The 26,843-nt window shown below is 33.8% G+C and overlaps 1 protein-coding gene and 1 long non-coding RNA gene across 6 annotated transcripts in view; one reads left to right on the forward strand and one right to left on the reverse strand.

Moving 5' to 3' along the window:
* Positions 1-20,300: 20,300 nt before the first annotated feature.
* The window catches only part of twz (BTB/POZ domain-containing protein twz), an 11,644-nt gene continuing 5,101 nt past the window's right edge, over positions 20,301-26,843 (reverse strand). For 3 of the 4 annotated variants that reach the window (XM_085660314.1, XM_085660315.1, XM_085660316.1), the window contains 4 exons: positions 25,066-25,152; positions 24,546-24,749; positions 22,702-22,907; positions 20,303-22,457 (listed from right to left, as the gene is read on the reverse strand). In XM_085660314.1, coding sequence (XP_085516440.1) covers positions 21,853-22,457; positions 22,702-22,907; positions 24,546-24,749; positions 25,066-25,094 — 1,044 coding nt within the window. In that variant the 5' untranslated portion in view covers positions 25,095-25,152 and the 3' untranslated portion in view covers positions 20,303-21,852. Of the gene's footprint in view, positions 22,458-22,701; positions 22,908-23,389; positions 23,611-24,545; positions 24,750-25,065; positions 25,153-26,843 lie in introns of those variants that run through there. The other variant, XM_035865558.2, reaches the window with a different exon arrangement.
* LOC118441330 (uncharacterized) lies at positions 23,401-24,644 on the forward strand. 2 transcript variants are annotated; one of them, XR_014982744.1, is made up of 3 exons: positions 23,401-23,528; positions 23,603-23,744; positions 24,515-24,644. It is a non-coding gene; the product is annotated as an uncharacterized LOC118441330 (long non-coding RNA). The 2 variants fall into 2 exon arrangements; XR_014982743.1 differs by lacking the exon at positions 24,515-24,644 and adding an exon at positions 23,807-24,014.

Below are 26,843 nucleotides of genomic sequence, written 5' to 3' on the forward strand. Positions count from 1 at the left end.
ACGAACAATCAAACGAAGTTTAATCGCGCCCGTGAACACCCACGCTTGTGCACGCCGACACACGCGCCAGGGTTCTCCTATCCTGCCCGTATTCTCGCGTAAAAACCGATGATGAATCCTGCCAGGCGATGACGCATTCGACCAGAGGTGGACCTATGCCTTGATGGTCTATCCTGAAAGAAAAGAAGCTAAGGAAAAAATATGGAAAAGAAAGGAAAAGACATATTGAATATTGCTGCATGATTGCCCGATTATCCCTGAAAAAGAAAAAAAGAAGATGAATTAGAGAAAGAGAAAGAATATATAACATAGGAAATAAATACGTATAAATAGATAAGATTGCTGGAGAATGATGGAGCTCTGCACGATGCTGAAATAGCTGCCCGCACTATCTCATGGATTCTACCTAAAACTTAGAAATCATAATTAATAGCATTATATTAATAACATATCTGACACATAATTAAAATCATAATTAGAAAGAAAAAAAATAAATTAATATAAAGAAAGCATAATTAGAAATAAACAACATAAATAAATATTAAGAAAACATAACTGAAAAGAAATAACTTATTAATAACATAACTGAAAACATAATTAAATAGAAAGATATCAGATAGAAAAGAGAAATAAAGAGATGCAGTTCTATACGATGACGAAACAGCAAGCCGCACCTTCGCATGGATCCTACCTAAAATATATAAATCATAATTAATAAGAATATATTAATAGCATAACTGAAAACATAATTAAAAACATAATTAGAAAGAAATAAGATAAATAAATATTCAGAAAACATAATTAAAAATAAACAACATAAATAAATATAAAGAAAACATAACTGAAAAGAAATAACTTATTAATAACATAACTGAAAACATAATTAAAAAAGAAAAATATGAGATAGAAAAGAGAAAAATGAAATGCATTCTATACGACGCTGAGACCGCAGCAACAACCTTCTCATGTGTCCTACCTAAAATTTATAAATCATAATTAATAAGAATATATTAATAATATTATTAGGAACATGATTAAACACATAATTAAACACATAATAGAACACATAAATAAACACAAATAAACACAAATAAACACATAATTAAACACATAATTAAACACATGGTTTAACACATAATTTAACATATAATTAAAAACATAATTAAAAAAAGAAAATATGAAATAGAAAAGAGAAAAAAGGAGATGCAGTTCTATACGATGCTGAAACAGAAACCCGCACAGAGGCACACCCCCATGGCCCATCCCATGGGTCCCACCCGAGATTATAAATCATCATTAATAAGAGTGTATTAATGACATAGAAATTAAAACCAAGAAAAATATGACTTAAAAAAGAGAGCCGAAGATAGATAAGAGTATAGAAGCAGCTCTACATGATGCTGAGAGAGCGACCCGCACAGAGGCCCTCACCCATGGGCCCCTCCCATAGGTCCCACCCTAGATATATAAAGACTAATTAATGAGAATAAATAAGAATAAAAAGAAGTGACAGTGGACATAGAGAGATAGAAAAATTTCCTTTTCGTTTGTCTAAGAAATTATTGTACAATATATTTCTGTTAAATTTCTTCTTTCGTAGTATTATTAGCGATATAAAATGGAGAAATATTAATGTTCAGTTGGAATTAGATTAAAAAGATATTGCAAAAGTAATACAATATGCAGCCATTCGCTCAGTAGTACTTGCGTTAAAGAATTTATAATTAGAGTATGCAAGTAATACCGACCCAGGTCTCACTACGTGGAAGTTGCTGCATTTGGAGACCCACGGACTGACGGTGACTCTACTCTAAAATCCGCGTTCCGCGATACCGATCCGCGATACCTTTCCGCTTCAATGCACTGGCTTCTTAACTAACAGGGTATGCGTAGCTTTGGCTACTGCATACCTCTTACAGATAGCTCCACCATTTGCACCGTCCGCTTCAGACATAACGGATTATTAAGCACATCTGAATTCGTGCTTTCCGAATGTCGAACAATCAAAGCGCACTCCTTAGAAATACTAATCGCGTCGCGACACTCACGTGTGTGTTATAATTACGTAGATTCTACTGTTAAGCCGAAATTCGCGAAGTACCCCCATCGAAATTTTGAAGAAATCAAACGAAGTCCACGGTAGGACCTTTAATCGCGCCCGAACACCCACGCGAGTGTTAGAAAAACGATGATTCTACTCTACAATTCGCGTTTTCGATTCGAACAATCAAACGTAATATAATCGCGCCCGAGAACACCCACGCCTGTGCCCGCCGACACGCGCGCCAGTGTTCTTCCTATCCTTCCCGTATTCGCGTTTAGAAATCGATGATGAATCCTGCCATGTGATGTACAATCCGGTCGCAGATGAACCTATCCCTCGATGATCTATCCTGAAAAAGAAGAAAGTAAGCAGAAAATAAGAGAAAGAAAAAAAAACATTAAATAAAACATTATATAAAATAAATAAAATAGAAAGTAAACATATATAAATTAATTAGAAAGCTAGAGAAAGAAACAAAAAAAGAGCAGCTATGCACGATGCTGAAACTGCAGACAGCACTATTCCATGGATCCTACCTAAGACCTAAAAGTCATAATTAATAAGAATATATTAAAAACATAATTGAACACATATTAAAAATAATAAGAAACAACATAAATACATATTAAGAAAATACAATTAAAAGGAAAGAACATATTGATAACATAATTGAAAACATAATTGAAAAATATAAAAATGAGATAGAAAAGAGAGCCGGAGAATGAAAAGAGTGCCGGAGAATGTAAAGAGAGCTGGAGAATGTAAAGTGAGCTGGAGAATGTAAAGAGAGCCAGAGAACGAAAAAAGAGCCCCAGAAAGGGAAGAAAAGAAAAACAACTCCACACGATGCTGAGACAGCAACCCGCACAGAGGCCCTCACCCATGGGCCCCTCCCATAGGTCCCACCCGAGATATATAAAGACTAATTAATGAGAATAAATAAGAATAAAAAGAAGTGACAGTGGACATAGAGAGATAGAAAAATTTCCTTTTCGTTTGTCTAAGATATTATTGTACAATATATTTCTGTTAAATTTCTTCTTTCGAAGCATTATTAGCTATATAAGATGGAAATATGTTAATGATTAGTTGGAATTAGCTTGAAAAGATATTGGAAAAGTAATACAATATGCAGCCATTCGCTCGTTAATAGTTGCAGTTAAAAATTTGCAATTAAACTTTGCAAGTATTAACGACCCAGGTCTCACCACGAGGAGGTTGCTGCATGTGGAGACCCACGGGCTAACGTTGACTCTACTCTAAATTCCGCGTTCCGCGATACCGATCCGCGATACCTTTCCGCTTCAATGCACTGGCTTCTTAACTAACAGGGTATGCGTAGCTTTGGCTACTGCACACCTCTTACAGATAGCTCCACCATTTGCACCGTCCGCTTCAGACATAACGGATTATTAAGCACATCTGAATTCGTGCTTTCCGAATGTCGAACAATCAAAGCGCACTCCTTAGAAATACTAATCGCGTCGCGACACTCACGTGTGTGTTATAATTACGTAGATTCTACTGTTAAGCCGAAATTCGCGAAGTACCCCCAACGAAATTTTGAAGAAATCAAACGAAGTCCACGGTAGGACCTTTAATCGCGCCCGAACACCCACGCGAGTGTTAGAAAAACGATGATTCTACTCTACAATTCGCGTTTTCGATTCGAACAATCAAACGTAATATAATCGCGCCCGAGAACACCCACGCCTGTGCCCGCCGACACGCGCGCCAGTGTTCTTCCTATCCTTCCCGTATTCGCGTTTAGAAATCGATGATGAATCCTGCCATGCGATGTACAATCCGGTCGCAGATGATCCTATCCCTCGATGGTCTATACTGTAAAAGAAAAAGCTAAAGGGTTAATAAAAAAACAAAAAATATATAAAACAGAAAATAATATATATACACATATACAAAATACAAATAGAAAATATGCATAAATAGATAAGAGACTTAGAAAAAGAAACGAAAAGAGAAGCAGAATGCATCATCCCATGGAACCTAACTAAAGATTATAAATTATAATTAATAAAAATAGATTAAATACATAAACACATAATTAAATACATAATTAGAAAGAAACAACATAAATAAATATTAAGAATACATAATTAAAAGGAAATTACACAATAATAAAATAATTGAAAACATAATTAAAAATGAATAATATGAGATAGAAACGAGAGCCGAAGAAAGAAAAGAGAGCCCCAGAAAGAGAAGAATAGAGAGCCCCAAAAAGATAAGACAAGAGAAACAGTTCTATATGATGCTGAGACAGCAACCCGCACAGAGGCCCTCGCCCACAGGCCCCTCCCATGGGTCCCACCCGAAATACACAAAGAATAATGAAAGAAAATAAGAATAAATAGAAATGACAGCTAACATAAAAGAGAGATAGAGAAATTTCCTTTTCGTTTCTCTGAGAAAATATTGTACAATATATTTCTGTTAAATTTCTTCTTTTGAAGTATTATTAGCTATATAAAATGAACATATGTTAATGATTAGTTGGAATTAGTTAGAAAAGATATTGGAAAAGTAATACAATATGCAGCCATTCGCTCGGTAATACTTGCATTTAAAAATTTACAATTAAACTTTGCAAGTATTAACGACCCAGGTCTCACCACGTGGAGGTTGCTGCATGTGGACACCCACGGGCTAACGGTGACTCTACTTTACTCTAAAATCCGCGTTACGCGAAACCGATCCCTCATGCCTTCCGCTTCGGACATCTTGGGCATGGTACAAAGCTAACAGGAAGTATCTAGCCTTAGCTACAGGGACTCCGCTTACAGAAAGCTTAACCGTTCAACACCCTCCGCCTCAGGCATAACGAATTATTAAGCACATCTGAATTCGTGCATCCGAATTTCGAACAATCAAAGCGTATTAATCGCGTTCGCGACACTCACGTGTGTTATAATTACGTAGATTCTACTGTACTATCCAAATTCGCGAAGTAATCTAATCGATATATCGAAGAAATCAAACGAAGTCCCCAGTAGGACTTTCAATCGCGCACGCGAACACTTACGTAAGTGTTAGAATAACGGTGACTCTAAGTTGAAATCCGAAGCGAACCCCGAATTTCAACACTAAAACGAAGTCCATGATAGGACTTTTAATCGCGCCCGGACACCCACGCAAGTGTTCGAAAAACGGTGACTCTACTCTAAATAAACTAATCGAATATTCGAGCAAACAAAACGAAGTCCCCGGTAGGACTTTTAATCGCGCACGCGAACACTCACGTGAGTGTTAGAATAACTGTGACTCTAAGTTGAAATCCAAAGTGACATATGCTAACCGGTATTTAGACTTTCCATGATATTTGTCGGGATTTCCGCCCCGCTACCAAATATGAGGATTGTCATAATATCAGCCAGCTATGTACAGCACTACAAGGTAAACCGTTCGCGCACCCCGAATTTCAACACTAAACGAAGTCCATGATAGGACTTTTAATCGCGCCCGGACACCCACGCAAGTGTTCGGAAAACGGTGACTCTATTTTAAAAAAACGCGTTCGCGAGGTAATCTAATCGAATATTCGAGCAAATATAAACGAAGTCCCCGGTAGGACTTTTAAGTCGCGCCCGCGTTCATTCACGTGAGTATTAAAAAACGGTGATTCTACTCTAAATTCGCGTTTTCGATACGAACAATCAAACGAAGTTTAATCGCGCCCGTGAACACCCACGCTTGTGCACGCCGACACACGCGCCAGTGTTCTCCTATCCTGCCCGTATTCTCGCGTAAAAACCGATGATGAATCCTGCCAGGCGATGACGCATTCGACCAGAGGTGGACCTATGCCTTGATGGTCTATCCTGAAAAAAAAGAAGCTAAGGAAAAAATAAGGAAAAGAAAGGAAAAGACATATTGAATATTGCTGCATGATTGCCCGATTATCCCTGAAAAAGAAAAAAAGAAGATGAATTAGAGAAAGAGAAAGAATATATAACATAGGAAATAAATACGTATAAATAGATAAGATTGCTGGAGAATGATGGAGCTCTGCACGATGCTGAAATAGCTGTCCGCACTATCTCATGGATTCTACCTAAAACTTAGAAATCATAATTAATAGCAATATATTAATAACATATCTGACACATAATTAAAATCATAATTAGAAAGAAAAAAAATAAATTAATATAAAGAAAGCATAATTAGAAATAAACAACATAAATAAATATTAAGAAAACATAACTGAAAAGAAATAACTTATTAATAACATAACTGAAAACATAATTAAATAGAAAGATATCAGATAGAAAAGAGAAATAAAGAGATGCAGTTCTATACGATGACGAAACAGCAAGCCGCACCTTCGCATGGATCCTACCTAAAATATATAAATCATAATTAATAAGAATATATTAATAGCATAACTGAAAACATAATTAAAAACATAATTAGAAAGAAATAAGATAAATAAATATTCAGAAAACATAATTAAAAATAAACAACATAAATAAATATAAAGAAAACATAACTGAAAAGAAATAACTTATTAATAACATAACTGAAAACATAATTAAAAAAGAAAAATATGAGATAGAAAAGAGAAAAATGAAATGCATTCTATACGACGCTGAGACCGCAGCAACAACCTTCTCATGTGTCCTACCTAAAATTTATAAATCATAATTAATAAGAATATATTAATAATATTATTAGGAACATGATTAAACACATAATTAAACACATAATAGAACACATAAATAAACACAAATAAACACAAATAAACACATAATTAAACACATAATTAAACACATGGTTTAACACATAATTTAACATATAATTAAAAACATAATTAAAAAAAGAAAATATGAAATAGAAAAGAGAAAAAAGGAGATGCAGTTCTATACGATGCTGAAACAGAAACCCGCACAGAGGCACACCCCCATGGCCCATCCCATGGGTCCCACCCGAGATTATAAATCATCATTAATAAGAGTGTATTAATGACATAGAAATTAAAACCAAGAAAAATATGACTTAAAAAAGAGAGCCGAAGATAGATAAGAGTATAGAAGCAGCTCTACATGATGCTGAGAGAGCGACCCGCACAGAGGCCCTCACCCATGGGCCCCTCCCATAGGTCCCACCCTAGATATATAAAGACTAATTAATGAGAATAAATAAGAATAAAAAGAAGTGACAGTGGACATAGAGAGATAGAAAAATTTCCTTTTCGTTTGTCTAAGAAATTATTGTACAATATATTTCTGTTAAATTTCTTCTTTCGTAGTATTATTAGCGATATAAAATGGAGAAATATTAATGATTAGTTGGAATTAGCTTGAAAAGATATTGGAAAAGTAATACAATATGCAGCCATTCGCTCGTTAATAGTTGCAGTTAAAAATTTGCAATTAAACTTTGCAAGTATTAACGACCCAGGTCTCACCACGAGGAGGTTGCTGCATGTGGAGACCCACGGGCTAACGTTGACTCTACTCTAAAATCCGCGTTCCGCGATACCGATCCGCGATACCTTTCCGCTTCAATGCACTGGCTTCTTAACTAACAGGGTATGCGTAGCTTTGGCTACTGCATACCTCTTACAGATAGCTCCACCATTTGCACCGTCCGCTTCAGACATAACGGATTATTAAGCACATCTGAATTCGTGCTTTCCGAATGTCGAACAATCAAAGCGCACTCCTTAGAAATACTAATCGCGTCGCGACACTCACGTGTGTGTTATAATTACGTAGATTCTACTGTTAAGCCGAAATTCGCGAAGTACCCCCATCGAAATTTTGAAGAAATCAAACGAAGTCCACGGTAGGACCTTTAATCGCGCCCGAACACCCACGCGAGTGTTAGAAAAACGATGATTCTACTCTACAATTCGCGTTTTCGATTCGAACAATCAAACGTAATATAATCGCGCCCGAGAACACCCACGCCTGTGCCCGCCGACACGCGCGCCAGTGTTCTTCCTATCCTTCCCGTATTCGCGTTTAGAAATCGATGATGAATCCTTCCATGTGATGTACAATCCGGTCGCAGATAAACCTATCCCTCGTTGACCTATCCTGGAACAGAAGAAACTAAGGAAAAAATAAGAGAAGGAAAACAAATATATAAAATAAAACATAATATATATATAATATAAACAGGAAATAAATATAATTAAAAACATAATTATAAACATAAACATATAATTAAACACATAATTAAATAGATAATTAGAAAGAGAGAACATAAATAAATATTAAGAATACATAATTAAGAGGAAATTACACAATAATAAAATAATTGAAAACATAATTAAAAATGAATAATATGAGATAGAAACGAGAGCCGAAGAAAGAAAAGAGAGCCCCAGAAAGAGAAGAATAGAGAGCCCCAAAAAGATAAGACAAGAGAAACAGTTCTATATGATGCTGAGACAGCAACCCGCACAGAGGCCCTCACCCATGGGCCCCTCCCATAGGTCCCACCCGAGATATATAAAGAATAATTAATGAAAGAAAATAAGAATAAATAGAAATGACAGCTAACATAACAGAGAGATAGAGAAATTTTCTTCTCGTTTCTCTGAGAAAATATTATACGATATATTTCTGATAAATTTCTTCTTTTGAAGTATTATTAGCTATATAAAATGAACATATGTTAATGATTAGTTGGAATTAGTTTGAAAAGATATTGGAAAAGTAATACAATATGCAGCCATTCGCTCGGTAATACTTGCATTTAAAAATTTACAATTGAACTTTGCAAGTATTAACGACCCAGGTCTCACCACGTGGAGGTTGCTGCATGTGGAGACCCACGGGCTAACGGTGACTCTACTTTACTCTAAAATCCGCGTTACGCGAAACCGATCCCTCATGCCTTCCGCTTCGGACATCTTGGGCATGGTACAAAGCTAACAGGAAGTATCTAGCCTTAGCTACAGGGACTCCGCTTACAGAAAGCTTAACCGTTCAACACCCTCCGCCTCAGGCATAACGAATTATTAAGCACATCTGAATTCGTGCATCCGAATTTCGAACAATCAAAGCGTATTAATCGCGTTCGCGACACTCACGTGTGTTATAATTACGTAGATTCTACTGTACTATCCAAATTCGCGAAGTAATTTAATCGATATATCGAAGAAATCAAACGAAGTCCCCGGTAGGACTTTCAATCGCGCACGCGAACACTTACGTAAGTGTTAGAATAACGGTGACTCTAAGTTGAAATCCGAAGCGAACCCCGAATTTCAACACTAAAACGAAGTCCATGATAGGACTTTTAATCGCGCCCGGACACCCACGCAAGTGTTCGAAAAACGGTGACTCTACTCTAAATAAACTAATCGAATATTCGAGCAAACAAAACGAAGTCCCCGGTAGGACTTTTAATCGCGCACGCGAACACTCACGTGAGTGTTAGAATAACGGTGACTCTAAGTTGAAATCCAAAGTGACATATGCTAACCGGTATTTAGACTTTCCATGATATTTGTCGGGATTTCCGCCCCGCTACCAAATATGAGGATTGTCATAATATCAGCCAGCTATGTACAGCACTACAAGGTAAACCGTTCGCGCACCCCGAATTTCAACACTAAACGAAGTCCATGATAGGACTTTTAATCGCGCCCGGACACCCACGCAAGTGTTCGGAAAACGGTGACTCTATTTTAAAAATACGCGTTCGCGAGATAATCTAATCGAATATTCGAGCAAATATAAACGAAGTCCCCGGTAGGACTTTTAAGTCGCGCCCGCGTTCATTCACGTGAGTATTAAAAAACGGTGATTCTACTCTAAATTCGCGTTTTCGATACGAACAATCAAACGAAGTTTAATCGCGCCCGTGAACACCCACGCTTGTGCACGCCGACACACGCGCCAGTGTTCTCCTATCCTGCCCGTATTCTCGCGTAAAAACCGATGATGAATCCTGCCAGGCGATGACGCATTCGACCAGAGGTGGACCTATGCCTTGATGGTCTATCCTGAAAATAAAGAAGCTAAGGAAAAAATAAGGAAAAGAAAGGAAAAGACATATTGAATATTGCTGCATGATTGCCCGATTATCCCTGAAAAAGAAAAAAAGAAGATGAATAACAGAAAGATAAGAAAATAAAGGTAGCTCTGCACGCTTCTGTAACATCAGTCCGCTTCATCTCATGGGTCCTACCTAATGCTTAAAAATTAAAATTAATTAGAATATATTAATAACAAACCTAAAAACATAAAAACATAATTAAAAACAAATAACATAAATAAATATTAAAAAAACATAATTAAAAGGAAATAACATAATAAAATCCTGAAAAGACATAATAAAAAGAAATAACATATTAATAACATAATTAAAATCATAATTAAGGACATAATTAAAGACGAAATATATGAATAATAAAAGAGAGCTGCTGAAAGATAAAAAATAGAAGTAACTCTGCATGCTGCTGAAACAATAGTCCGCTTCATCTAATAGTTCCTACCTAAAACCTGTAAATCATAATTAATAAGAATATATTAAAAACATAATTAAAACCATAAAAACATAATTAAAAAGAAATATCATGATTATATTCTGAAAAGACATAATTAAAAAGAAATAACATAATAAAAATCTGAAAAGACATAATGAAAAGAAATAACATATTAAAAACATAATTAAAAATATAATTAAAGAAGAAAAATATTAGATAGAAAAGATAGCTGCAGAAAGATAAGAAAATAGAAGCAGCTCTACATGATGATGAGACAGCAACCCGCACAGAGGCCCTCACCCATGGCCCATCCCATGGGTCCCACCCGAGACTATCAATCATAATTCATAAGAGTATATTAATGACATAGAAAATAAAAACAAGAAAAGTATGACTTAAGAAATAGAGCCGCAGAAATATAAGTGAATAGAAGCAGCTCTACATGATGTTGAGACAGCAACCCGCACAGAGGCCCACACCCATGTCCCCATCCCATGGGTCCCACCCGAGACTAATAAATCATAATTAATAAGAGTAAATCAATACGAAAAATATGAAATAGAAAAGAGAGTCCCAGAAAGAGAAGAAAAGAGAAGCAGCTCTATAAGATGCTGAGACAGCAACCCACACAGAGGCACACACCCATGGGTCCCTCCCATGGGTTCCACCTGAGATATATATAGAGGATAATTAATGACAGTAAATAAAAAAAAATAGAAATGACAGTAATTATATGAACGATAAAATGCTGAATTTAATTTGATTAAACTTAAGAAAAATAGAAGATTAATTATAAAGATATGAAATATTCTGAATACAGATATAAATAAATATTATTCTCTCTGAAAGAAATATTATATTTATTAATCGATAATATATGATAATATATGTACATGTTCTCTATAACGTTGCTAAGAATATCCTATTGTTTAAATATTAATTAATTATTCCTTCACGTGTTCGCGATCCCACGACCCGGACCTAGCTGAAAAGAAATAAGGAAAGAAAAAAGAATTAGTATATATGTATATTAATTATACGAAGGATAAAATGCTAAATTTAATTTGATTAAACTTAAAAGCTAAGAAAAAAAAAATATTAATTAAAAAAGAATGAAAAATTCTGAATACTGATCTAAAGAAATATTATATTACTTTTACATTTCATAGATATGTGATTTTAATATTGAACTTGATTTTATTAAAATAAAATTATGAATTGAATTGAACTTTAGAAAAGAAAAAATGTGCAAAATTCATCAATCGACTTTAACGTAAAATTTGATTTTATTAAACTAGAATCATAAATTCAATTAAGTTTAAAAAAAAAGTTTAATATTAAAAAGGCATAAAATATGAAATAATCCTATTCGCGTATGCGTGGCAATGTGGAAATATTATTTACGGAAAGTTACTTCGTCTCAGTTTTTTAAATTTACACCCCTACACCCATCACCATAAGAGCATTTTGAGTGACAACATGGTAAAATTAAAATACTAACATGATAAAACTAAGAGCCATTCTCGAAAGTTCCTAATGAACTTTCGAAAATAACTCAATAGCCTAATAGTTGTCCTCTTTAGTCACATGTTGTCTTCGGCATATAGCCTCTTCTTTGCTTCGTGCATCAACCTAATCGATTATCACTCTAAAACTGTAACGACAAAATTTGATTCCAAATTCTAAGATATGAAAGAAAACCCTAATACAACCCTAACGAATCTGAAAACTTATTATTATTCTTTCGAAAGATACTATTTCGCTGCGTGGGAGAAATTAGGTATTAATTACAAAAAAAATTAGAAATTAGATAATAGTATATTAATTGCTGAAAATCCTGAGCTAAAAATTAATTAATTTATCATCTAGGCTTACGGATTACGTCTCTTTGTTTTTTAGCAATTATTCTACTCGATTTTTCTCTTTCAAAACCAATGACTTTATCGAGACTTTTCTTGTATCAATTTAAATTGATTAAATATTTAATTAATAATTATTTGAAAATATAAAGCAAATACCTTGGACGTTCCTTCTTACAAACGAATATTTTAAATATTGTAATAAAATCATCCACAGTTTCGTTTGTAATCCAGAGACTATCCATCGCGGGTGTCTTCTTGCTCATTCTTTATTAGAACTTATGAATATCGATTCTTTACTTATTTCCGCGTGAGTAAAATATTTAAAAATGTATTAAAATATTAAAAATCTCAAATCATTATAAACGCGTTTGAGCAAGTAGACCCTATCCTGATCTAATAAATAAATGAAAAAATAAGAAACCATTCACGAGTAAATCTGCGAAGAAATTTACTCGTGGTCACTCAATGCTCTTCTACTAATTAATTACAACCAATCACCCGTGCCGATTCGGACATTTCGTCCTCGACATGATTGAGTGATTGGAGGGACTTAAAAATTCACTCACTACTTAAGATGTTCTGCGATGGCTCCAAAACACTCGTTCAGAACGAAATTGAGAGAGGATGATTCGTATGTGGTTGAAAATTAGGTAGATCGACATTGAAGTTGATCAAGAACCTCTTCAATGATGCACTGACTCTAATACCCGATAGTTATTTTATAACGAACGGTCACTGAATTTACTTCGCGAAACTCTAGTGTCTTTTATAAATACAGTCCGTGCGACTGTTAAAAACCAATAAACTTTGTGAACAAACACTGACTCTAACAACTGCATTGCACACAGTCGATGCAAAAATAATTGTTATTTAAAACGCGAAACGCGAACGAACAAACACTGCATTTATTTCGCGACATTTTTATTTTAACGGTGCAAACACTTGATTACTTCATTGCAATGAAGTTCTGAAACAGAAAAATACAAACAAAATTATTAATTTCAGAATTATAACAAGAAACTGTATAAATAATTCAAGAAATGTATGATATAAAAATTTATTTACTTTAAGTCTTCATAACTATTTGCAGGAAAGACATCCTGAGAGAGCTTCAATGATTACTCGTCGAAATCCAAAGGAAGATTGATCCAGTAACAGTCAAAGTCCATCAGAGGTTTGATATTGTTGATAACACAAGTACCCAACTAAAAAATATAAAAATTCTTAAGTATAGATTTATAAAATTAAAATTATTTTAAGTTATACGGCGGTTAATATATTTATAATTATTAAGCGAAGTGCTATTATTTAAATAATAGTTTATTATACGCCGTGTATATTAGAGAATGTTTAAATAATTGACAAATTTCCGAAAATATTAATTTATAACTTTTGCGTTAAGAATGTTAGAGTCTCGATGTGTTCTGTTCGGAGTGCAAAAGAAAACTGACACGACAATAGTCAAAGTTAAGAGAGAACGCGTTTATGTTTATATTGCACAAGGCCAACTATCCCGAGATTAAAATTTTAAAGAAACGGAATTGAATATTAAAATTATTTTAAGTCGCGCGCCCGTTTCTTTATTTCTAATTATTAATCGAATGTACTATTGTTTAAATAATAGTTTATTATACACCGTGTATATTGGAGATTGTTTAAATAATTGATAAATTTCCGAAAATATTAATTTATAACTTTTGCGTTAAGAAAGTAAGATTCTCGATGTGTTCTGTTCGGAGTGCAAAAGAAAACTGACACGACAATAGTCAAAGTTAAGAGAGGACGCGTTTATGTTTATATTGTACAAGACCAACTACCCCGAGATAAAAATATTAATTTAACGAAATTGAATATTAAAAATATTTTTAGTCGCGCGCCCGTTTCTTTATTTCTAATTATTAAGCGAATGTACTATTGTTTAAATAATAGTTTATTATACGCCGTGTATATTAGAGAATGTTTAAATAATTGACAAATTCCCGAAAATATTAATTTATAACTTTTGCGTTAAGAAAGTAAGATTCTCGATGTGTTCTGATCGGAGTGCAAAAGAAAACTGACACGACAATAGTCAAAATTAAGAGAGAACGCGTTTATGTTTATATTGCACAAGGCCAACTATCCCGAGATTAAAATTTTAAAGAAACGGAATTGAATATTAAAATTATTTTTAGTCACGCGCCCGTTTCTTTATTTCTAATTATTAAGCGAATGTACTATTGTTTAAATAATAGTTTATTATACGCCGTGTATATTAGAGAATGTTTAAATAATTGACAAATTTCCGAAAATATTAATTTATAACTTTTGCGTTAAAAATGTTAGAGTCTCGATGTGTTCTGTTCGGAGTGCAAAAGAAAACTGACACGACAATAGTCAAAGTTAAGAGAGAACGCGTTTATGTTTATATTGCACAAGACCAACTATCCCGAGATTAAAATTTTAAAGGAACGGAATTGTATATTAAAAATATTTTTAGTCGCGCGCCCGTTTCTTTATTTCTAATTATTAAGCGAATGTACTATTGTTTAAATAATAGTTTATTATACGCCGTGTATATTAGAGAATGTTTAAATAATTGACAAATTCCCGAAAATATTAATTTATAACTTTTGCGTTAAGAAAGTAAGATTCTCGATGTGTTCTGATCGGAGTGCAAAAGAAAACTGACACGACAATAGTCAAAATTAAGAGAGAACGCGTTTATGTTTATATTGCACAAGGCCAACTATCCCGAGATTAAAATTTTAAAGAAACGGAATTGAATATTAAAATTATTTTTAGTCACGCGCCCGTTTCTTTATTTCTAATTATTAAGCGAATGTACTATTGTTTAAATAATAGTTTATTATACGCCGTGTATATTAGAGAATGTTTAAATAATTGACAAATTTCCGAAAATATTAATTTATAACTTTTGCGTTAAAAATGTTAGAGTCTCGATGTGTTCTGTTCGGAGTGCAAAAGAAAACTGACACGACAATAGTCAAAGTTAAGAGAGAACGCGTTTATGTTTATATTGCACAAGACCAACTATCCCGAGATTAAAATTTTAAAGGAACGGAATTGTATATTAAAAATATTTTTAGTCGCGCGCCCGTTTCTTTATTTCTAATTATTAAGCGAATGTACTATTGTTTAAATAATAGTTTATTATACGCCGTGTATATTAGAGAATGTTTAAATAATTGACAAATTCCCGAAAATATTAATTTATAACTTTTGCGTTAAGAAAGTAAGATTCTCGATGTGTTCTGATCGGAGTGCAAAAGAAAACTGACACGACAATAGTCAAAATTAAGAGAGAACGCGTTTATGTTTATATTGCACAAGGCCAACTATCCCGAGATTAAAATTTTAAAGAAACGGAATTGAATATTAAAATTATTTTTAGTCACGCGCCCGTTTCTTTATTTCTAATTATTAAGCGAATGTACTATTGTTTAAATAATAGTTTATTATACGCCGTGTATATTAGAGAATGTTTAAATAATTGACAAATTCCCGAAAATATTAATTTATAACTTTTGCGTTAAGAAAGTAAGATTCTCGATGTGTTCTGATCGGAGTGCAAAAGAAAACTGACACGACAATAGTCAAAATTAAGAGAGAACGTGTTTATGTTTATATTGCACAAGACCAACTATCCCGAGATTAAAATTTTAAAGAAACGGAATTGAATAATAAAATTATTTTTAGTCACGCGCCCGTTTCTTTATTTCTAATTATTAAGCGAATGTACTATTGTTTAAATAATAGTTTATTATACGCCGTGTATATTAGAGAATGTTTAAATAATTGACAAATTCCCGAAAATATTAATTTATAACTTTTGCGTTAAGAAAATAAGATTCTCGATGTGTTCTGTTCGGAGTGCAAAAGAAAACTGACACGACAATAGTCAAAGTTAAGAGAGGACGCGTTTATGTTTATATTGTACAAGGCCAACTACCCCGAGATAAAAATATTAATTTAACGAAATTGAATATTAAAAATATTTTGATTTGCGCGCTCCTTATTTTATTTTTAATTATTAAACGAATGTACTATTGTTTAAATAATAGTTTATTATACGCCGTGTACATTAGAGAATGTTTAAATAATTGACAAATTTCCGAAAATATTAATTTATAACTTTTGCGTTAAGAATGTAAGAGTCTCGATGTGTTCTGTTCGGAGTGCAAAAGAAAACTGACACGACAATAGTCAAAATTAAGAGAGAACGCGTTTATGTTTATATTGCACAAGGCCAACTATCCCGAGATTAAAATTTTAAAGAAACGGAATTGAATATTAAAATTATTTTTAGTCACGCGCCCGTTTCTTTATTTCTAATTATTAAGCGAATGTACTATTGTTTAAATAATAGTTTATTATACGCCGTGTATATTAGAGAATGTTTAAATAATTGACAAATTTCCGAAAATATTAATTTATAACTTTTGCGTTAAGAAAGTAAGATTCTCGATGTGTTCTGATCGGAGTGCAAAAGAAAACTGACACGACAATAGTCAAAATTAAGAGAGAACGTGTTTATGTTTATATTGCACAAGACCAACTATCCCGAGATTAAAATTTTAAAGAAACGGAATTGAATAATAAAATTATTTTTAGTCACGCGCCCGTTTCTTTATTTCTAATTATTAAGCGAATGTACTATTGTTTAAATAATAGTTTATTATACGCCGTGTATATTAGAGAATGTTTAAATAATTGACAAATTCCCGAAAATATTAATTTATAACTTTTGCGTTAAGAAAATAAGATTCTCGATGTGTTCTGTTCGGAGTGCAAAAGAAAACTGACACGACAATAGTCAAAGTTAAGAGAGGACGCGTTTATGTTTATATTGTACAAGGCCAACTACCCCGAGATAAAAATATTAATTTAACGAAATTGAATATTAAAAATATTTTGATTTGCGCGCTCCTTATTTTATTTTTAATTATTAAACGAATGTACTATTGTTTAAATAATAGTTTATTATACGCCGTGTACATTAGAGAATGTTTAAATAATTGACAAATTTCCGAAAATATTAATTTATAACTTTTGCGTTAAGAATGTAAGAGTCTCGATGTGTTCTGTTCGGAGTGCAAAAGAAAACTGACACGACAATAGTCAAAATTAAGAGAGAACGCGTTTATGTTTATATTGCACAAGGCCAACTATCCCGAGATTAAAATTTTAAAGAAACGGAATTGAATATTAAAATTATTTTTAGTCACGCGCCCGTTTCTTTATTTCTAATTATTAAGCGAATGTACTATTGTTTAAATAATAGTTTATTATACGCCGTGTATATTAGAGAATGTTTAAATAATTGACAAATTTCCGAAAATATTAATTTATAACTTTTGCGTTAAGAAAGTAAGATTCTCGATGTGTTCTGATCGGAGTGCAAAAGAAAACTGACACGACAATAGTCAAAATTAAGAGAGAACGTGTTTATGTTTATATTGCACAAGACCAACTATCCCGAGATTAAAATTTTAAAGAAACGGAATTGAATAATAAAATTATTTTTAGTCACGCGCCCGTTTCTTTATTTCTAATTATTAAGCGAATGTACTATTGTTTAAATAATAGTTTATTATACGCCGTGTATATTAGAGAATGTTTAAATAATTGACAAATTCCCGAAAATATTAATTTATAACTTTTGCGTTAAGAAAATAAGATTCTCGATGTGTTCTGTTCGGAGTGCAAAAGAAAACTGACACGACAATAGTCAAAGTTAAGAGAGGACGCGTTTATGTTTATATTGTACAAGGCCAACTACCCCGAGATAAAAATATTAATTTAACGAAATTGAATATTAAAAATATTTTGATTTGCGCGCTCCTTATTTTATTTTTAATTATTAAACGAATGTACTATTGTTTAAATAATAGTTTATTATACGCCGTGTACATTAGAGAATGTTTAAATAATTGACAAATTTCCGAAAATATTAATTTATAACTTTTGCGTTAAGAATGTAAGAGTCTCGATGTGTTCTGTTCGGAGTGCAAAAGAAAACTAACACGGCAATCGTCAAAGTTAAGAGTGAAAACTGTTTATGTTTATATTGCACAAGGCCAACTACCCCGAGATTAAAATTTTAAAGGAACGGAATTGAATATTAAAATTATTTTTAGTCACGCGCCCGTTTCTTTATTTCTAATTATTAAGCGAATGTACTATTGTTTAAATAACAGTTTATTATACGCCGTGTATATTAGAGAATGTTTAAATAATTGACAAATTTCCGAAAATATTAATTTATAACTTTTGCGTTAAGAATGTTAGAGTCTCGATGTGTTATGTTCGGAGTGCAAAAGAAAACTGACACGACAATAGTCAAAGTTAAGAGAGAACGCGTTTATGTTTATATTGTACAAGGCCAACTACCCCGAGATAAAAATATTAATTTAACGAAATTGAATATTAAAAATATTTTGATTTGCGTGCTCCTTATTTTATTTTTAATTATTAAACGAATGTACTATTGTTTAAATAATAGTTTATTATACACCGTGTATATTGGAGATTGTTTAAATTATTGATAATTTACCGAAGATATTAATTTATAAAATTATACGTTTAGAAATTGTTTATTTCGATCTTTACGCGTCGATGTACAAAATGAAACTGACACGATAATTGTCATAGTTAAGACAAAGCGCGTTTTTGTTTTTATTGCTGATGGCCAACAATTCGAGAAAAAATGTTGAAAGTATTGACGTTTTAAATTAACATTATTTTATGTAAAACTTTTCTTCTTTGAAGAATGTCGAGAATAGCATCTATGCTAACAATGGAAACAGACGTATTTCTTGAGCATTTTTTAATGGCAATGTCTCAATTTAAAGATGTGAGTTTTATCTACGTCATATCTTTTTCAAATTTTGGGAAAAGCAGTTTGATTTGAAAAAAATTGTGTAAAGAAACGGTATCTTTTGAGTATTGTTTATGCACGAAAGTTATTTATGATTGCATCCTTTGTCTCGTAATGTAATGCTATTATGTATATTTACCCATATTAATGCATTTTAAGTATATTTTGTTTCTATATCTATTGTTAAAATCACTATCAGACGTTTCGAGCGATAATATTGAATAAGTCATTTTTTTCTGATGTGTAAAAACATGCGTAACTTCAATGATAGATATAAACAAAATATAAATTACTATGCGCCTATTATATCGGTAGCTTGTGTAGATTTTAAATTTAATAAAATTATTTATAAATTGTTACTTATCGAAAATACTTTGATAAAATAAATAAATAAGTTATTTAATTTTAAATATATATTTGTGTATAAAAAGAATTTGTTGAAGTAATGTCAAACGATAAAGAAATATATCAGAATGTTATAGAACATATTAAAAAGAACTTTCCGATCGTTATAATATAATTGTTTCACAAAAGAAGTTTAATATTGGATAGATATAGAAATCATAATTTTTTATATTATTATCTGACTGCTTGATTATTTCTCAATGAAACAACAATCATCGCTTGGAATGATCAGCACACTTTAACCCTTATTCACTTTAGATTATTTTCAAATATATCCTACTCTTTTATAGGAGTTTTACAATTCTTATATCATTTAGTTTTACTTCTTTTTTTTTTTTTATTTAATTGTTAAGTTCCAATAAACAAAAATCCATAATAATACAAGATGTGTTACTCCTAATGCAAGACAATAAGTTCATATTATGAGAATGTTGTCGTATTGTAGTTTATGAAGTGGAAAGGGTTAAATATAATATTTCTTTTTTTATCAATTGCTTTATGGTACAACAATTAAACAAAAAGATATTCATTGAAATTTGTCCTATAATATCATGGTACACATATTATGATAGATTGAGAGAGACAAAGACAGAGAGAGACAGAGTGAGAGTGAGAGAGAGAGAGAGAGAGAGAGAGAGAGAGAAAGAGAGAGAGAGACAGAGAGACAGAGATCTGAATAAAACAATTAGATTATTCCATATACTAAAATCACGGAAATTCCAGAATTTCAAAGCCATCTTCCACGTCGATGCCGAAGGCTACTTCACCTCGTGTCGTGTATCGGAGGACCTGGTGTACGAGAGTAGTCCCTGCGGCAATCTAGAAATGGGATATAATCAAGACGAGGAAGATAGAGAGAGAGTGAGAGTGAGAGAGAGAGACAGAGAGAGAGAGAGAGAGAGGATGAGGATGTGGATGAGGAGGTAGAAAAGGGAGGCAGGAAGAGAAGAGGCAAAGATGGGTTGCAAGGGAGAGACCAGCGAACTCGACGACGGCAGCAGCGGCTCTGGTTCGAGGGATGACAGCCTCAGGCTAGTGGTGCCTGTCGGCATCGCGGATATTGAGTTCATAGTAACCATGGAAACGGGGCCCGTGGCTACGATGTTCCTACGCTTTATCCTTCATTCTGGAGGTTACGCGATCGGCGCATCTCCCACTTTTTCTTTCGTCCTTTGTTTTTCTCCCTTTTATCATGCTTTTGTATATCCAATAGGTTTTTATTGTCTGTTAAAAAGTAATAGTTTTAAAAGCTTTTGAATATTCCTGACGGTAGACACGGACGAATAATATAACTTATATTAGTGTTATGAGATATAATGGGTCAGTCAGAAAAAAAAAAGAGAGAGAGAGAGAGAGAGAGAGAGATAATATATGCTTCTTTTTCGTTTTTGTTTTTGTCTTTTTTTTTGTTTTTGTTTTTTTTTGTTTTTGTTTTCTTTAATAATACATGCATACGTAACAATTCGTATCTCTGTGTTGCGTGCGTGTGTGTGTGTACGTGTGTTGTGTATATGCGTGCATGCATGCTTGCATGTGTGTATAGACGAACAATAGTTTATTCGCGATATTTACAATAATTAGTATGGCATATAAATACATATAAGTACATCTTATTATATAATAACAAATTTGAATAATCGGTTTGCACTTAAGATATACCCAAGTACAAAGCCATCCGAACAATATCGAATAAAATATTTATCCTTGGACGAATGCTGACATGGTGTTCTTCATCTTCTCCGTTCTATACCTATATATATATATATATATATTTCTTTAAAGCTACCGTTAATTACGTCGCATGAAGACTCTCGACACAAAATACACATTTTCCGTATCAGGTTGACCTCTTTTTCTTTTACTTTTACTTTTTTCTTTTTTTTTTTTCTCTTTCGTATCCTTTCTCTTTCCTCTTTTTGTCTTTTATGTCAACCCCATGTAAACGTTCGGCTTCTCTTTATATCATAAAATCTCGAAGATCTTTATCGATATTTAATGAACTATAATATCGAACGCGGAATATCGATTCGATTTCTCTATTGCCACGTAAAAATAGATTTAGCTTTGTAAGATAATTGGCGAGGAAGATATTAATTTGAATCACGATCGTTGCGTTCACTCGATTAATATTCGATATTAGAGACGACATCGCGAATAAGATCGATAAAATGATTGGATAAATGTTGATCGTCGTTTTCCGTCAGGTATTAATGGACTGTCTGACGAAGAGGTATTCTGAGAATTGTTGACCTTCACCACCTCCACCGCTACTTGCAACGATACGAAATCCTGCATTGAGCAATCGTGTAATAGCTTGAACGGAGTTGAGCTTGCAAAAGCCGTTCAATGGAAACCTGATGACGTGACGGGTGTCCTGTTGATGCCAGGCAATACCAGAACGCGCGTTAATCACAGCTTGCATGGCCTCGGGAAAGACTTCATCGAGAAGAGTGTGCCCGCCCGATAACATAATTCTTTCACCGAGATCAGGATTGACGTGTAGGGCAACGCATTCGTAACTGCGGTTACCCTCGTTACCACGAAATTTTTCGGTCTCATGGTCGCAAGGCGAACAACTCGAGCAACCTGTACAGTCGAGCGAACAACTCGACGTGCCTTTCCCGCGCATGCCAATTTGTCTTCCGGTGCCTTGTTTAGGCGACGATGATGTCGTCGTTGTCATAGTCGATGCTGCCGAGGCGGTTGAGGTAGCCGTTGAACAAGCCGAGCCAGTAGTCGAGGATAAGCTCGCGGTACCATTCTTTATTCGTTCCTTTTTTATCTGTTCCAATTGTTTGCACATCGCTGTAAAAAAGAAAAGAAAAGGAAGTGAAGAGAAGAAGGAAAAGAAAAGAAAAGAAAAATAAAAGAAAAGAAAAGAAAAGAAATAAATAACAACGAAAGGGACGATTTTTTTTTTCTTTTCTTTAAATCGGACGATTAGGATGAGGTTTTGGATTTAAAAAAATAATTTCTGGTTCTTTTTTCTTTTTTTCTTTTCTTCTTTTTCTTTTTGTTTTTTCTTTTTCTCCCTTCGATCAATACTTACGTGCAATGTCGAAGTATCGTGCTTCCTCGAGCAATAAATCCAAATCGGCGAAGTTGTCAGGTATCAAGAGTCGCGAATTTCTCATAAAGTTTAATATGTGCCGGAACATACTACCATCCCTGTCGATAAAATAATGTTGTTTCAACGAGTCCAAAACAATGGGTATACTACCATTGAATAATTTGGCCAGTCTCGATTCTGGATACCTGAAAATCAATTATCTATCTTTATCGTGGGTTCTTAGGAAAGATCAAATCGTTGACTTGTATTATATCGATGTAACATCGATTCTCGATCCTCTGCGTGTACGATCGAAGGTCGACGTAATTTAGCATATAATAGACGAGTATAGAGGGATGGTGGTGGTACGGGGAGAAGAAGAGGGGGGAAAAACGAATAAAGAGAAAAGTCGAAGAACGTTAAGAGATCCGCGTATCGGCGTTGAGCGAACGAACACGACGGAGAAAGAAAGAAAGAAAGAAAGAAAGAAAGAAAGAAAGAAAGAAAGAAAGAAAGGAAGAAAGAAAGAAAGAAAAAAAGAAAGAAGAAGAAGAGAAGAGGACCGAGACGATGGTGCTCGTGTTGAAGCACAACCGGGTGCGTTATGGTACAGGTTAGCGGGGTGTATAGGAAGGAAGGAAAGAAAGGAGGGAGGGAGGGAGGGAGGGGGGAAATGCCGATGTAGTACCTAGTGTGCCTCCTCGAGCCGGTTCCCATACCTTCCACGGCGATAACATATAATAACGATGGCCTCGTGAAGCCTACGGGCAATCTGACTTTGTAGAAAAGACAGAAACGAAAGATTCACTATCGTGCGATATACGTATGTACGTACTAGTTTTGTTCGAATTATTAACATTTGAAGAATCTAATGATGGCCGAAATATATATTTCCTTATAGGTACAAAAGTGTAATCCTACGATTTACGACTATCCGTCCTAATAACGACGTATCGTTTAGATAATAATACGTTCAATGTCAAGGTGTTGTTATCGGTTCGGTAGCAAGGTATATAGGTGATACGTACCTATAAACAGTACAGGTACGTAATTTCGTACACACACACACACACACGCTTATATATATATGTATATATGTATACAGATCGATAGGTCAGGATGGAAAAGTATTCAAAAGAAATATGATGAAGTAGACGCACGCGAGACGTAAGAGGAGACATACATACATATATACTGTCGGCCGTTTGCTGTCAAAAGAGAGATGCTAAACAGTCGAATGCAGAAAAAGAGAAAGATAGAAGGAAAGAGAGAGAAAGAGAGACAAAGAGAGAGAGAGAGAGAGACAAAGAGAGAGAGAGAGAGAGAGAGAGAGAGAAAGAGAGAGAGAGTAAGAGAGTAAGAGAGACGAAGGAAGAAATGGCGCGACCGGTACCAAGGGCGGAGAACGAAACGCCGTGATTACCTCAGGCGATTTCTTCGACCCACCAAAGAGGGGAACCCGAGCGTGCCTCGACCGTACTTCGACCGGACCCGATCCCGGGTCAGATCCTCTCGCGCTATGGGAAAAGGCTAAACGATCGACTCACATCGCTTGGATTGCTTGCTCCGCTTTCGACGTCCTGTCCTTAGAAACGATCGATCTTCACTCATACGATTACAATTGTTTCATCGTCTTATTGTCATGTCATTTATGAATTTTTACGAGATACAAAAAAGTACTTCTCGATTGAAAAATAATGTATGATTACGAATGTATTTTTAATAATTTCATTAATTTTTACTTGGTTGATCGTAGATCATATATACATATATATATATATGTTCAATGTCTTTTAATTTATATATATTTCAGATATGTATTTTGTGATACGTTGTCAACTTACTTGGTTAGAGTTTCGAGGGAAGATGTATATATCGTCCCACCAACGTCAATGTGTACCGGTGCCGTGTACCTCGAAGCCGCCGCTACACATGGTATACCCGTCATCTTTTGATTGTAAACCGGCGTGACCGGCGTCGGTGGTGTCGGTGACGAGGAATTCGACATCGTAGGCGACGTGGCCGGCGAACTGCTTGGCGACAGCAATCTAACGAAAAGGATACTTTCGATATTAACATTATTGGTCAGACTTTTTATTAAATTAAACGCAATAAAATTCTTTGTTGAGGTTTTCTTTCCGTTTTCTTTCTTTTTTTTTTTATTCATTTACTTTATCGTCTTTTTTCTCCCTTTTTTCTTTTTCTTTTTTTTTTTTTTTGTTTTTTTACAATGTCACGAAACTCCATTAAATCTAATCGCCATGATGTCGATAAGAATTTACATGGTATTACTTGAATGGAGATTGTATTTTTTGTTTTCTTTTCTTTTCTCTCTCTCTCTCTCTCTCTCTTCCCTTCACTTGCCTCATCTTAATTTGTGCGCTAGGGAACATACTGCGTTGCGCCGTTAGCTCGGCCTTCGCCTCCTTCCCGTCGGCCTCACATTTCCGTCTGTAATCAGAAAAAAGAAAGAAAGAAGGCCGAACATTATGAAACTCATTAAACTAAAACATCCGCGATGAGTTAGTCGAGTTAAACGGAGTTCTGATAATGTTTATCTTATTTTAATATTGGTAGGTATAACGTGAAATATTTATTTGAAATAAGATCTGTATAAAACTTGACGACGTAAATTGAAATCAAAGTAAGGATTGAAATTGAAGTTTTGTTTGTATAATACGAAACAATATTTAACATTTGACGAACTATCAAGAAAAGTTTTAATCATATGGTATGAAATTGTAAAAGTGTTTTCTCTTATGTTCGAATCGATGTTATTATAAAACGAATAAAATTTTATCAATTGTAGAATTTAATTACAAATTGGATCGGTCATCGTTCGGTCAATCGACGATAGCTTAATTTAATTGCTATATTATTTTCATACGAGTACAATAACTTGGTCTCGCCTATTTCAGGTTGCGTTCTCTTGACCGAGTCGACACATTAACACATAATTTTCATATATATTAATAAGCCAATTAGCAGGGAAACAAATATTTAACTTGCGTTCAACCGAATGGAGTCAGTTTGAAACGTAACGAAGAACGTTAACGCGTTTGCGCCAGATGAAGGATGAATCGACGATGTAAACACAAAATGAAGAATTAGATGAAGTTAATAGATATTTCATAAAAGTTTTAAAGAATATATCTAATACAATGTATTAAATGATCTTACGTGTTTACTCTATTTCAAGAGGAATCGACAAATCATCGACATTTATATACATATATCAAAATCGTACATTATAGTCCAGTAAATTATCATAATTCGATGACGAAAGATTCGAAATATCAGCGAGAACCGTCAAATTATGATGATCGATTAGTAATTGCAACAAGTCGTTTATGCATTTAACTATTACAATTGTATAGTCGACGATGCAAATACTAACATAGAAATATATCGTTTTGGATTACCTCGAGGCATGGATACCGTCAGTTCAAATTATTACTAAAACGTTTTATTGTACTCTCTGTTGTTGCGTTATTGTCGTTTAACTCTCTCCTTTTGAATTTTCAAAATTAATTTCTCGCAAAATTTATGTTCAATGTAAATAATGTTATATTGATGAGAAATATATATATATATATATATATATATATATATAGATAGATATATAGATATAATTTTATGTTTAACGTTATGCTAATTTTTCTTCTTATTTCGCAAAAAAAAAAAAAAAAGGATAAAAATAAGTATAAAAATAAGAATAAGACTAAGAATAAGAAGAAGAGTAAGAAGAAGAATTTCCGCGATAGCCTGCATAGATAGATGTAGAGTAACTCGTTAGCAAGATCGACAGTAGGTCGGCCTCGGTCGAGGGCGTGGAAAGAGGCGCTGATTGATCCGGTTGTTTTGTTTCGAATGGTCTTTCATCGTCAGAGGGAGATAAATTCAGTCGGGCAAATAAGTATGCGTTCATGGAAGGCGGATATGCGTTGCGGCAACGAGAGATGTAACTATCGTAAAGGGTAAACTTATATATGTACGTATGTACGTACGTACGTACGTACACACAGACACACACACACACACACACATATACACATTTACTAAAACCACGTATAGACAAAAACATAGTTCTACCTGTAGAACAAACGTAGGCATATAATGAAACGCTTTTCAATCGAAAATCT

Source organism: Vespa mandarinia, chromosome 11 (assembly GCF_050613455.1).
Source record: "Vespa mandarinia isolate Hongniang chromosome 11, ASM5061345v1, whole genome shotgun sequence".
Classification (NCBI taxonomy): domain Eukaryota; kingdom Metazoa; phylum Arthropoda; class Insecta; order Hymenoptera; family Vespidae; genus Vespa; species Vespa mandarinia.